Here is a 13,318-nt window from a genome sequence, read left to right as displayed (position 1 = left end):
ACAATGGCCCATGGAAGTTCTCTCTCCCAGCCCAGATGTAAACGTCACACACACACACGCACACACCTCCCCGGGCCATGTTTCCTTCTGTGACACAGGAGAGTCATCCATTGTTGAACAAGCACAGTGACAAGATGCCGGCTTTCCCAGAGCTGTCACCATCTGATGTCCCTGCTCCAGGGAGGCGATGTTTCTTTTAAAGATGGACTGTTCTTAGTCGACCAAATCACCTCTGTCTTATGAAAGAAATTCAAGGTGATCAGGGTTGAGACACATCTCCAGCGAGGCTGACAAATTCTGCACTTCCCAGGGCGGCATTGAGGGGACACAATTGCTCCTTAACAAGCCAGTATCCTCTGCTAGACCCTGTTCTCCACCACGAGTGGGGGGGGGGGCGAGGAGCCCACAGTTTAAATCGACAGCAGCCTAGGCCTGAACGAGATCAGGTGGCATGTAGCATTTTCCTCAATCATTCTCCAGGAGGGCCGTTTAATTCCAAGGGCTGGCTGGGTCCTCAGGTTCACCTCCAGTGACTCCCAAATGCAAGAGCACTGGTTTGGGGTCCCATAGACCTAAATTTAAATCTTTATTCTACCATCAATTAGTTTCAGGTCTGGGACAGCTTGCTTCACCTTTCTGGGCCCCTGTTCAATCACCTAAGAACAGAGTTTCAGCATGCCAAGAGCCACTGCACCTGGGTCATTGCAAAGGTCCCCAGATCCAAAGAGAAGCAAGAGGGACTTCCCTGGGGGTGGTTAAGATCTAGCCTTCAAGTGCGAGGCACGCAGGTTTGATCCCCAGTCGGGGACAGAAGCTGTAAAATCCCACATGCCTCCCAGTCAGAAACCAAAACATAAAACAGAATCAATATTGTCACAAATTCAATGAAGACTTTAAAATGGTCCACAGCAGAAAAAAAACTTAAAAAAAAAAAAGCAAAGAGTTCAGAACATGGGTTCTGCAGCCAGACTGCTGTGTCCAAACCCAGCCCCACCGGTATAAGCTGTGTGTCCTTGGGCAGGTGACTCAGCCTCTCTGGGCCTCAGTTTCCTCTTATACATTGACTGGGAATATTAATACTTCCCTCACAGGCTCATTCTAAGGATTCATGAGGCAGTATGTGTAAGGCAATTAGCAAAGTGCATGTCCAAGTTAATAATGATTGTACGAACACATGGGAAAAGACTTGATAAACTGTAAAGTACCATCTTCATGTACTATTTGCCAACAAGTATAGGAACACATGTACTAATCTGAGAAAACTAAGTGAATGGTATATCATTGGATGCTTGTTTCACATAATTTAAAAATTTCTTTTTGGGGCCTCCCATGGTGGTCTAGTGGTTAAGACTTCACCTTCTAACGCAGTGGGTGTGAATTCAATCCCTGGTTGGAAGCTAAGATCCCACGTGCCTCACAGCCAAAAACCCAAAACATAAAACAGAAGCCATGTTGTAACAAATTCAATAAAGACTTTAAAAATGATCCACATCAAACAGAATCTTTAAAAAAAAAAAATTCCTTCTGGATGAAAGCATTTACCTTGGCCCACAAGGTGGGAAAACTGTGAAGAACTTAAAACAGCACAGTGAATGGCTCGTTTCTTATTCCACTCACCTTAAGTTTGTGCCTATTATATGCAAGACCCTGTGGAAGAAATGTTTATACAAATAAGTCCATTTTAACCTCATTGGGCTGATATTTTCATCCCCACAATGAAGGAAACTGGGCCTCAGAGAGATTAACTGGCCTAAATGCACTGGAATGTCACCAAAGTGAGATGGTGACTTGGATCTTAAGATGTCCAAGTCCAGTGTTCCTTCCAAGAAAAAATAAATAAAACCTTAAGTCATCTTGCAGAAATGACAGCAGGCTGTCAACTTGTCAAGCTCTTCAGAGCTGTCGTAATAAGAGTCTTGGGGCTTAGGGAGTGAGGTGAGCTTGGGTTGCTGGGTGCCCAGTTGTCATCAGTAGGGCCCAGGGGTGTGACCTTACCCCTGGCTGTGGAAGGTCGCGTCCTCCCCTCTGTCGACCTCCAGGGCCCACAGCCTTACCCACGGGACTGCACTGCCCCGTGGACCAAGCTCTGCCAATGCACACGAGTGTCAGTCTCTCTTGTTTCCACTTGACTGCTCAGAGGAAGGAATTGGAACCAAGAGGTCATAGCCAGAGGCAGACTCGTCACTTCTGAAACCCTTTCAGCTCTGTCCCCCTCCCCCACCACCCCAGATCTGACTTTTCTCATCTTCCCAAAGCTAAGTACATCGGCTGCTACCTGGATGACACCCAGAGCCGGGCCCTCCGAGGCGTGTCCTTTTTCGACTACAAAAAGATGACCGTCTTCCGTTGCCAGGACAACTGTGCAGAACGGTAGGGCCCCAGCGTCCCAGGCTCCCTGCATCCAGACCCCTTCCTTCGCAGCTTCCTACCTGTGGTGGTCTTTTGTTTTCCCGTGGGAGGGCATGAGGAAGGATGGACATATCACTGTAAGGGAAGGTGATGCAAGAGGGTGTGTGTGTGTGAGTGTGTGTGTGAGCGTGTGTGTGAGAGAGTGTGTGTGTGAGTGTGTGTGTGTGAGTGTGTGAGTGCATGTGTGTGCACATTCTCTTGCCTGAAAAATCCCATGGACAGAGGAGCCTGTCTCATGGACACTGGAGATCAAGAGTAGGGAGTTGGTCTGTTGGAATCTGTGACTGTGCAGTTGTGTGAGGCTGTGCCTAGGTGTGAGTTTACAGTGTACAGTCTGCAGGGTGACATGTGTGTGAGCTTAATGCCAACACTGAATTAAATAATAGTGGCTGTGAGTGCTGGAGTCGGTGTGGATATGTTGGCATGGGTCCAGAATTGTGGGAAAAGCACAAGTGAGTGTTTACGTGAGTGCACAAGTAGATGTTTACGTGCAGGCAAGTGTGAGTCTGTGAGCATGAGGCTTGTGAGATGCCTGTGGGAAAGCTGAGGTGGGAGCCTGCAATCAGGGATATTTAGTGCTTGCCCAGCGCAGAAACTATTCGATCCTGGCCCAGGGAGAAACACTCACCTGTCCAGGCAATGTTTTCCAATCTAAGGAAAAAATGATGTTCTCTTGAGAACAGGCCCTAAGGGGAGGGAGCTGACTTTTCAAGAGTAGACAGGCCCCAGAGGACTGGTGCGTGGGGACCCTGGGGCCAGGCCTGGGAACCAGCACTCTGCCCGGGAGGCTCGGAGCAGTGAGCGGACCTGCTCCTCCCCCGTGCCCTGGGTCCCGGACCCATGGTGGTTTGCGGGAGGCCTCTGACATGCTGACCTTCAGACTCGAGCCTGCTGCCTCTGGAGGTCACGAGCTCTGAAAGAGCTCAGCTGCATGGCTGGAGTGGAAATGGGCAAGTGGGTGGCCAAGGGACCCTTCCTTCTCTCCCTGATTAGGAAACACTGTCTGCTTTATAATCAGCTTCCAGAACAGTCCACCATCAATCCTGAACTCAGGACCACCTCCAGCTTAGGAGAGACTTCCAGCTCTCTAGGATATTGATTGATTAAGTTATCTATTGGACTGTGGGGAGACAGAGGTAAATCGCAGGGGCCATGCCCTCAGAGGGGTCTTGTGGGGGTTGAAGAGTTAGTATTTGCAAAGCAAATGTTTAAGAACAGCACCTGGCAGAGAGCAAGTGTAAGCTCTTGCTATTCTGTGGCCCAAGCCTGCTGATGCTTCTGTCTCCCCGACTAGCTGGGGAGCCCCTTGGGGGCAGGGCCTTGGCTGACTCACCTCTGGCTCTATCTGGAAGCACATGTGGGCAGCCAACAAACACATGCGGAACCAAACTGAACTACGCAAGTTGATCTGACTCATCTTCTGAAGCTCAATCTTGGCTGTCGCCTCCTGAGAAGTCTCTCCTGACACCCCAGGCATGTTGGGCGCCTCCTGCATTTCCACCATCTGCGATTTATTCCATCTCACCCTCATCTCACTGTGCAGCCCTTTTCTAGTTACGTGCTTGTCTCTGCATCCAAGCTGTGAGCTCCAGGACACGCATGTCAGCATCAACTGGGATGTGAAAGTCGCTGTCATGTCCAACATTTGTGACCCCATGGACTATATAGTCCATGGGATTCTCTAGGCCAGAATACTGGAGTGGGTAGCCTTTCCCTTGTCCAGGGAATCCTCCCAACCCAGGGATCGCACCCAGGTCTCCCACATTGCAGGCAGGTTCTTTACCAGCTGAGCCACAAGGGAAGCCCAAGAATCCCTTCTCCAGGGGATCTTCCTGACCCTTGAATCGAACCGGGGTCTCCTGCATTGCAGGTGGATTCTTTACCAACTGAGCTATCAGGGAAGCTCACTTGGGATCTTTTAAAACAAATTGCTGGGCCCCACCCCACCCCCAATTTTCGATTTGTTGGGTTTGAGGTGGAGTCCAAGAATTTTTAACAAGTTCCCAGATGATACTGCATGCTGCTGGTCCCGGGACCATGGTTGGAGAACTGCTGCTCTGACTTTCACATCCAGCTGGGAAACCTTAAAAGCTCCTACTATCCAGTAGTGGTCCTTCCATCAGTGGGTCCAGTTATATGTGACGGGCCCCAGGGACACCTGAGAACCAAGGCTTCGGAGAGACAGAGAGGTGGAAGAAGGAGGCTGACCCAGCCCCAAGATGCCCAGATAGTTTAAGCTGCTCCTACTGCATCTGCAATTTATCTGGGGGCTCCAAAATCACAGCAGATGGTGACTGAAGCCATGAAATTAAAAGACGCCTGCTCCTTGGAAGAAAAGCTATGACCAACTTAGACAGCATATTAAAAAGCAGAGACATTATTTGACAACAAAAGTCCATTTTGTCAAAGCTATGGTTTTTCCAGGAGTCATGTATGGATGTGAGAGTTGGACTATAAAGAAAGCTGAGTGCCGAAGAATTAATGCTTTTGAACTGTGGTGTTGGAGAAGACTCTAGAAAGTCCCTTGGACTGCAAGGAAATCCAGCCAGTCTATCCTAAAGGAAATCAGTCCTGAATATTCATGGAAAGGACTGATGCTGAAGCTGAAGTTCCAATACTTTGGCCACCTGATGCGAAGAGCTGACTCATTGGGAAAGACCCTGATTCTGGGAAAGATTGAAGGCAGGAGGAGATGGGGATGACAGAGGATGAGATGGTTGGATGGCATCATTGACTCAATGGACATGAATTTGAGCAAGCTCCAGGAGTTGGTGAAGGACAGGGAAGCCTCGTGTGTTGTAGTCCATGGGATCACAAAGAGTCGGACACAACTGAGCAACTCACCTGAACTGAACTGTGTCTGCAAGGAGATCAAACCAGGCAGTCCTAAAGGAAATCAACCCTGAGTATTCATTGGGAGGACTAATGCTGAAGCTCCAATAGTTTGGCCATCTGATTTGAAGAGCTGACTCATTGGAAAAGACCCTGATGCTGCGAAAGATTGAAGGCAGGAGGAGAAGGGGATGATAGAGGATGAGATGGCTGGATGGCATGACTCAATGGACATGAGTTTGAGCAAACTCCAGGAGACAGTGATGGACAGGGAAGCCTGGCATGCTGCAGTCCATGGGGTTGCAGAAAGTCAGACATGACTGAACAACTGAACAACAATTGCATCTGCCCCGGTGACCTATGATTGCACGCCACCCCGAGTAGTTGGGGTGTTCGGAGACATGAATCTGGGTGGGTCTGTGTCTCCAACTAGCCCCCGGAAGTCATGAAGTGACACCTCCGATAAGTCCCGTCTTGCAGGACCAGTATTTTGCAGGCTGCTCCCAGCCCCCAGGAACCTTTCTCAATTCTGGAAAGTGCCTCAGAAAATGCAGTGGGCAAGAGGGCTGAGCAGGCGTAGTCCTACTCCCCTCCCCCCCCACCCCCACCACTTCATACCCACCCCTGGAGCCAGAACAAGCAATTGTCTTTTCATCTGTTTACAGACGGATCCTTACCAAGAGTCCTTTTTAGGAAATGATTCCATAGCTGTGAAAAAAAAAAGAAAAGAAAAAAAAATCTTGCGGTGCCTGGCTTTCTGTTTTGTTTTAAGGAAAGGAGTTTTTTTTACTTGGCTGGATATGTGACCCTGGTTTTCCAGAGAGATGTGAGAGTCCCCTGCCCCTTCTCCTGGGCCAGACTTCTCTCAGGGGAACTAGAGGTACCATCCCTGGGTGGTGTTGCCAGAATAAAGGGGCTAGATGCTGCACATGTGATTGGCTCCTGGCTGTGGACAGGGAAGACAGGGAGGGCAGAGGGACCACAGGGCCAGAAGGGTGTGGTGTGTGTCTAAGGTGCTGAAGGTGTATGTGGGTGGGTGTGACTGTGACGTGGTGTGTCTGTGCGGCCAAGTGTAGAGGGGGTGTGAGACCTCAGGCAGGGATGGACGCCAGTGGTCTCCCTGGGGTCTCGTTTCCTCCGGAGTCTCCCTGCCTGCCCCCCTCCAGGAACTCCCTGTAATCCTTCTTGGCTTCTTGCCCATTGCACCTGCGAGACTTTCAGACTCCTCAGCCTCCACGACCTTCTCAGGGTCTCCTTAGTCTCGATCTCGATGTCCCTTGGAGCATCCCTGTCCCCCAGATCTCCTTAGGTCTCCCTGACCCCACAGCCTTCCTCGTTTTCCCCCCTCCACCCCAGTTTCCTCCTTTCCTTAGGGTCTCCCCATCTCCTGAAGCCTCTTGTCTACCCGCTCTCCACTGTGGATGGGTCTCCTATCCACTAAGGTCTCCTCTCTCCCCACTGGGAGTCTCTCTGTCATCCCACCTTCAGCATCTGCATCCCCGTCTCCCTCCGGGACCTCCTAGTCCCCAGAGCTGACCCATCACCTGGGGCCTCCTCACTGGCCATGGCTCCCTGCCCTCCTTGGGGGTCTCCATGGTGGCAGGCACCCTGGCCTGACAGCAGCCTCCCCCAGGGGTTACCTGTACGCTGGGCTGGAGTTCGGCGCCGAGTGCTACTGCGGCCACAAGATCCAGGCGGCAAACGTGAGCGAGGCGGAGTGTGACATGGACTGCAAGGGCGAGCGGGGCAGCGTGTGCGGGGGAGCCAACCGCCTGTCCGTCTACCGGCTGCAGCTGGCCCAAGAGTCCGCCCGCAGGTGTACGTGAGTCGGCCCCTCCCCTCCCCGCCCCTCGCCCGCCTGCGCCCCCCACCCCTCCTGAACCCTCGGGCTTCCTCCCACCCTGCCCCAGCCTCGCCGCCAGCCTCGCCGCCAGCCGAAGCCCTCGTCTCAGACACCGAGAGCCTGACCTGGCCTGTCCTCCCTGATTGGCTGAAAGCAGGCTGTCCCTAACGATGGTGACGATGACAGTAACAACAGCAAACGCTCCGTCGTTTTCAAAGTGCCTTCTTTGGAAGAGCACACCTGATCCTCGCCGTGACCCCTGAAATCGCAGTTATTCACCCACTGCCACTTTACGGATGAGGAGACTGAGGCTTGGTGTCACCCAAGCAGCAGAAGATTTAAACCAGCTCTAGAGCTTATCTGTTAATTTTTCTCTTTTGGCTGTGCCATGTAGCACGTGGGATTTTCGTTCCCTGACTGGGGATTGAACCCAGGCCGCCTGTCCTGAAGCGTGGGGTTAACCACTGGACTGCCAGGGAAGTCCCATAGCTTATGCCTTTAATGCTCCCATAGAGACAATTTCCAGATTGCACTAGTGGTAAAGAACTGGCCTGCCAATGCAGGAAATGTAAGAGGCAAGGGTTCGATCCCTGGGTCAGGAAGATCCCCTGGAGGAGGGCATGGCAACCCACTCCAGTGTTCTTGCCTGGAGAATCCTGTGGACAGAGGAGCCTGGTGGGCTACAGTCCACGTGGTCGCAAAGAGTTGAACACAACTGAAGCGACTTAGCACGCATGCATGCAGAGACAGTTTATCCCTCACTTGCCAATGTTTTGGTCGTATTAGAAAAACTCTCCAGTTTTCAGACTGAGGGAGGGAAGGGTGTGATTAGGTGAGGACAGTAGCCACCCCCTCTGCTGTGGATATTGTCCCACTGATCTTTCTTTGGCTGTTTAGTAGCGGTTAATATTTGTTTCTCAAGCATCGGCTGTGCTAAGTCCATTGCAAGCCTGATTTTGTTTCCTTTCCCTACAGACTTTTCAGGCAGTTGCCATGGTTAATCATCTCCATTTTACAGTGAGGAAACTGGGGCTTAATGAATTTAAGTAAGCCTGCCCAAGATCACACAGCCTTGTGACCTCAGAGCTGATGTTCAGACCTGTAAGCAGGGCTAATGACCTTGAGGAAAGACAGAGGGATGAGGTTTGTCCTGGGTACTCTTCTGATGAGGTCCTGCGTTGGGAACAGGAATCCAGAACTACAAATCTCAAATTTGAACGTGCCGGGGAATCCCAGGGAGATCTTGTTAAAATGCAGACTCTGATTCAGCAGGTGAGATTCTGCATTTCCAAGGAGGTCCTAGGTGATGGTAGGCTGCTGGTCCATGGACCATACCTTGAGTAATAAGGTCTTAGACCTCAGTGAAGCTGACAAGGTCCGCCCAGAATGTAGGCCTGCGCACTCAGGTGGACCTGGCAGAAATTAACACCTGTGTGCACGCAGCGAAAGGCCTCTTCCGTGTGAATGTCATTGTTGATAAGTTTCATTGCTGGTTTGCTCAGTAATGTGTTCTGTTTTCCAAGCCCCATGTTTTTGAAGCTCTGTGCACACTTTGCTCTGCAGCGGGGTCAAGTGAGCCGCCAATTTGCAAAGCAGCTGATTTCTAGAAACGGAGGTACCATCTCCCTCTCCATCATTGCCTCAGTTCACCCAGGTCTGAGGGCCTGGCTGGCAGAGGACACGGAGGGTGTGTGAAATCCAGGCTGGATAGTGTCTGCACAGCGAGTTTCTGGTTTGACCATTAGGATAGTGAGGTTTTGATTTGATGGCAGATTTATCATCCCCAATACTGACTTCTTTCATTTCATTTATGTGTTTATTTTTGGCTGTGCTGGGTCTTCCTTGCCACACGCGGATTTTCTCCAGCTGCGGTGAGCGGCAGCTGCTCTCTGTTGCAGTGCATGGATTTCTCACCGCCGTGGCCACTCTTGTTTCGGAGCACAGATTCTAGGGCACACAGCCTCAGTAGTGGTGGCTCGAAGGCTCCAGAAGGAGAGCTCAGGCGTTGTGACACACGGGCTTAGTTGCTCCGTGGCATGTGGAATCTTCCCGCAGGCCAAGGATCGAACCCATGTCCCCTACATTGGCAGGCAGATTCTTTACCACTGGACCACCAGGGGAATCCACTACTGATTCTCTTTATGCCAGTATTTACGTTATTTGGATGGCGACTCTGACCATAAGAAGAGATGACCTTAAAGTGATGTGTATTTAGAAGGAAAGCTGCAGCTACTGGAACATTCTGGTGAATGATGCTGAGCTAGATAACAAGAATTGGACTGTGTATGTCAGCAGCCGCTCTCAGCCAGACCTCCTTTTGGTTAATGTTCAGAGGGCTGGGTAATATGAACATTGTCCTGTCTCTCTGTCTCTGTCTCTTGCTCTCCCCCCCACCCACACACACGCAGACACACACACTGTTAAGATCACCTGGTGTGACAGCAGTCTCACGCACGGGTGCTTAGTCTCTCGGTCATGTCTGGCTCTTTGTAACCCCATGGGCTGTAGCCCGCCAGGCTCCTCTGTCCATGGAATTCTCCATGCAAGAATACTGGAGTGGGTTGCCATTTCCTTCTCCAGGGGATCTTCCCAACCCAGGGATTGAGCCCAACATTCGTGCATCTCCTGCCTTGGCAGGCGGATTCCTCTAACCACTGAGCCAGTTAAGAAGCCCAATCAATAGCAGTCTCATGGACCATCAGAGGTTTTTTGTTTCCATTACCTGAAATGTAAAAGCCTCAACACACACAGACCATGAGATTCTCTTACAGTTGGGTGTGTTTTGCCCTGGTAGCAGTGGGGAGGCTGACTGGGTGGTTGCTGGGGAGAGACCCCTGAGGCTGCTGGGATGCTGCTGTGCCCCTCGGCTTGCCCACCTCCGCTGTGGGACTCTGTTCCATCTGCTCCATTTACATTCAAGATGGGGAACCCATTCATTTCTACCGAGAGAGGAGTCCTGGAGTCTAAGTCCACCCCAGTTGCTCTGAATGGTCGCTGTGCAAGGTTGGAAGCTTGGGCGCCCCCATCGGGAGACTACAGAAGGGAATCTAAGCCTTGCTAACCTCAAGGCTACTGTGTCTGAGATGAGCATGGAGGTGGCTTGGATAAGGAGACAGATGGTTGGTCAAGTTGGAATTCCTCGCGGGCTCCCAGTTGGCAACACGGTATTGGGAGAGAGCATGAGGATTGTTCGTTGAACCACAACCTTTGGTGAGCTCCTCTGTGGCTTAGGCTTGGAGAGGAGAATGGGGAGCCAAGCGTAGTCCTGCTCTCAAGGAGGTCACTGTCCAGTGGATGGGCAGACCCAAGACCGGTGGGGTCTGCTCAAGTGGGTGAGGCGGTGATGACGTATATATGGGAGCCCAGAGAGCAACGTTTGAGCCGAGTCTCATTCTAATATTTCCAGGTGAAAGGAAGAGTCACATATCCAGCTGAGAGCAAAAATCCGGGATCAGCAATGGTTATTTTTGAATGACCCATTAGAAGCACCTTCCTTGCTGATGTTCCATTTTGCAGCTTTAGAAACTGAGGCCTAAATAGCACAAGTGGCCAGATTGAACAGCCCTGGGGGCGGCTCCACAGAAGAAGGCTGACTGGTTAGGGCCTTGAAAGATGCACAGGATTTTGCCTGGTGTGAAAGAGGAGGATATTCAGACTCGAGACACATTGCCAAAGGGTGGGGGAGAAATCGGGGCAGAAGGAACAGAGTGCAAAAGCCAAGAGTTAATTTTAGTGGACAATGGGCAGGCCTGATGTTTTCAAGGCCACAGTGCTTGTTAGGGGCTGAACTTAGGCTGGAACCCAGCTCTCTGACTCCTAGTTTGGGTGCCAATGCGATATAGTGCTACAAGCACCCTGACCTCTTGTGTTGGATTCTGGACCCCGTTGCCCCTCCCTTGGGAGGAGTGCTCCTCGGTCTGACCTACCTCCTTTCTCCCCTGACCCCTAATCTCTCCTTCTGCCCTGCGTCCTGTCTCTACACAGCACAGAATATCCAGGGTGTTTGCTATGGCTCAGTGACATGCTCGGTTTCCCATTCCTGAGATCTGATTTATGCACAAATAAGTTAGGAAGGGAGGCCTTCCACCAGCACATGACATGGCATGTATTACTTTAGGCAGGGCAATGAGCAAACGCTCCAGGAAACAGGTTTGGTGGAAACCAGATTCCATTTGTAGAGTCATTAGTTTGTATTAACACTATGTCCTAATTGTGTTTCCCTGGGCAGTGGCACAGAACTCTTAATGATTGTGAAGATCCAAAGGAGGCTTACTGTCTCCTGAGCACCCCTCTGGTGGGGTGTTGGCCTTGCATGGGGTGTCAGCCTTGTGTGGGGAGCCAGCCTCATGTGGGGAGCCAGCCTCTGTGTCTCCGAGGTGATGGAATGCTCCTACAGTAGCGAGAGCATTAAAAGGTTGGCAGAGCAAATGTCTGCAGGAACCCTGCTATTCTTCCTTGACACAGACTTTTGGGCACGGGGACTCTTTGCCCTTGTTACAAAAGGACCGAGAAATGGACTTCCTTCTTGGTTGGATTACATTTTTCACAGAGGTGTGCTGAATGTGTCAGCAAGTGCAGCTTCTCCTCCCAGGGGCAGAGACCTGCTGGTGATTTGAGAATATTATGACTTTATAGGATGTTGCAAGAAATTCCATTTGCCTGAAAAACATTCTTGTAAGACTCGCTTTGCAAGGTTCACTAGAATCACAGAATGCATTTATATGTGTGTGTGTTGGGGGGGGGGGGGGCATGGGTGGCTGTCCATGGTGCTGACCATCCTTCGGCGCTGCCTAAAACCCCCGTGGGCTTTATGGTGGCTCAGTGGTCAAGAATCCACCTGCCAATGCAGGCTTGATCCCTGGGTAGGGAAGATCCCCTGGAGAAGGAAATGGCAACCCCCTCCAGCATACTTGCCTGGGGAATCTCATGAACAGAGGAGCCTGGCACGCTATAGTCCTTGGGGTCACAAAACATTCAGACACAATTTACTGACTAGATAACAACAAAGCTCCCATGACTGCAGACCAGCCTCTCCCAGGACTCAGCCCTTTTCCCTATTTTTTTTTTTCTATCTTTTATGAAAGTATTATGAAGCTTACATTGTGTGTGCATGCTAAGTTGCTTCAGTCACATCCGACTCTTTGTGACTACTGATTCTCTTTATGCCGGTACATCTGACTCTTTGTGACTACTGATTCTCTTTATGCCGGTACTTACATTATTTGGATGGTGACTTTGACCATAAGAAGAGATGACCTTAAAGTTATGTGTATTTAGAGGGAAAGCTGCAGCCATTAGAACATTCTGGTGAGTGATGCTGAGCTAGATAACAAGAATTGGGCTGCGTATGTCATCAGCCACTATTAGCCAGACCTCCTTTTGGTTAATGTTCAGAGTGGCTGGGTAATATGAACATTGTCCTGTCCCTGTTGTCTCTGTCTCTCTGTCTCTGTCTCTTGCTCTCCTCCCCCCCCCCACCCCCCCTGCCACACACACAGACACACACACTGTTAAGATCACCTGGTGTAATAAGAGTCTCATGCCTGGGTGCTTAGTCTTTCAATCATGTCTGACTCTTTGCGGCTCCATGGACTGTAGCCCGCCAGAGCCCTCTGTCCATGGAATTCTCCAGGCAAGAACACTGGAATGGGTTGCCATGCCCTCCTCCAGGGAATCTTTCTGACCCAGGGATCAAACCCACATCTCCTGTGGCTCCTGCGTTGCAGGCGGATTCTTTACCACTGAGCCATGGGGAAAGCTCTGTGAAGCTTATGTTATCACTGAAAAAATAGATCTTGACTTATGGTTTGCAATTTACATGGTATAAATTGTATACTGTTCTTGTGTACTGTTCTTAATTCTAGCAATTTTTTTTATTGTGTTCTTTTTTTTTCTATTTATTTTTATTTGTTGGAGGCTAATTACTTTACAGTATTATAGTGGTTTTTGCCATACATTGACATGAATCAGCCATGGGTTTACATGTATTCCCATCCCAATCCCCCTCCCCACCTCCCTCTCCATCCCATCCCTCTGGGTCTTCCCAGTGCACCAGCCCTGAGCACCCATCTCATGCATCCAACCTGGGCTGGTGATCTGTTTCACCCTTGATAGTATACTTGTTTCAATGCTGTTCTCTCTGAACATCCCACCCTCGCCTTCTCCCACAGAGTCTAAAAGTCTGTTCTGTACATCTGTGTCTCTTTTTCTGTTTTGCATATAGGGTTATCGTTA

General features: G+C 50.5%; 1 protein-coding gene across 4 annotated transcripts in view; it reads left to right on the top strand.

Moving 5' to 3' along the window:
- Nucleotides 1–13,318, top strand: part of WSCD2 (WSC domain containing 2) — a 112,366-nt gene that overhangs the window by 70,155 nt on the left and 28,893 nt on the right. For 3 of the 4 annotated variants that reach the window (XM_070475456.1, XM_070475457.1, XM_070475458.1), the window contains 2 exons: nt 2,256–2,370; nt 6,875–7,059. The exons of the other annotated variant lie outside the window; for it this stretch is intronic. In XM_070475456.1, coding sequence (XP_070331557.1) covers nt 2,256–2,370; nt 6,875–7,059 — 300 coding nt within the window. The remainder of the gene's footprint in view (nt 1–2,255; nt 2,371–6,874; nt 7,060–13,318) is intronic. 4 annotated transcript variants of the gene reach the window in all.

Source organism: Odocoileus virginianus, chromosome 12 (genome assembly GCF_023699985.2).
Source record: "Odocoileus virginianus isolate 20LAN1187 ecotype Illinois chromosome 12, Ovbor_1.2, whole genome shotgun sequence".
In the NCBI taxonomy this organism is placed as follows: Eukaryota; Metazoa; Chordata; class Mammalia; order Artiodactyla; family Cervidae; genus Odocoileus; species Odocoileus virginianus.
The sequence above is the reverse complement of the archived record's forward strand: the minus strand, read 5'-3'. Positions and strand labels throughout refer to the sequence as shown.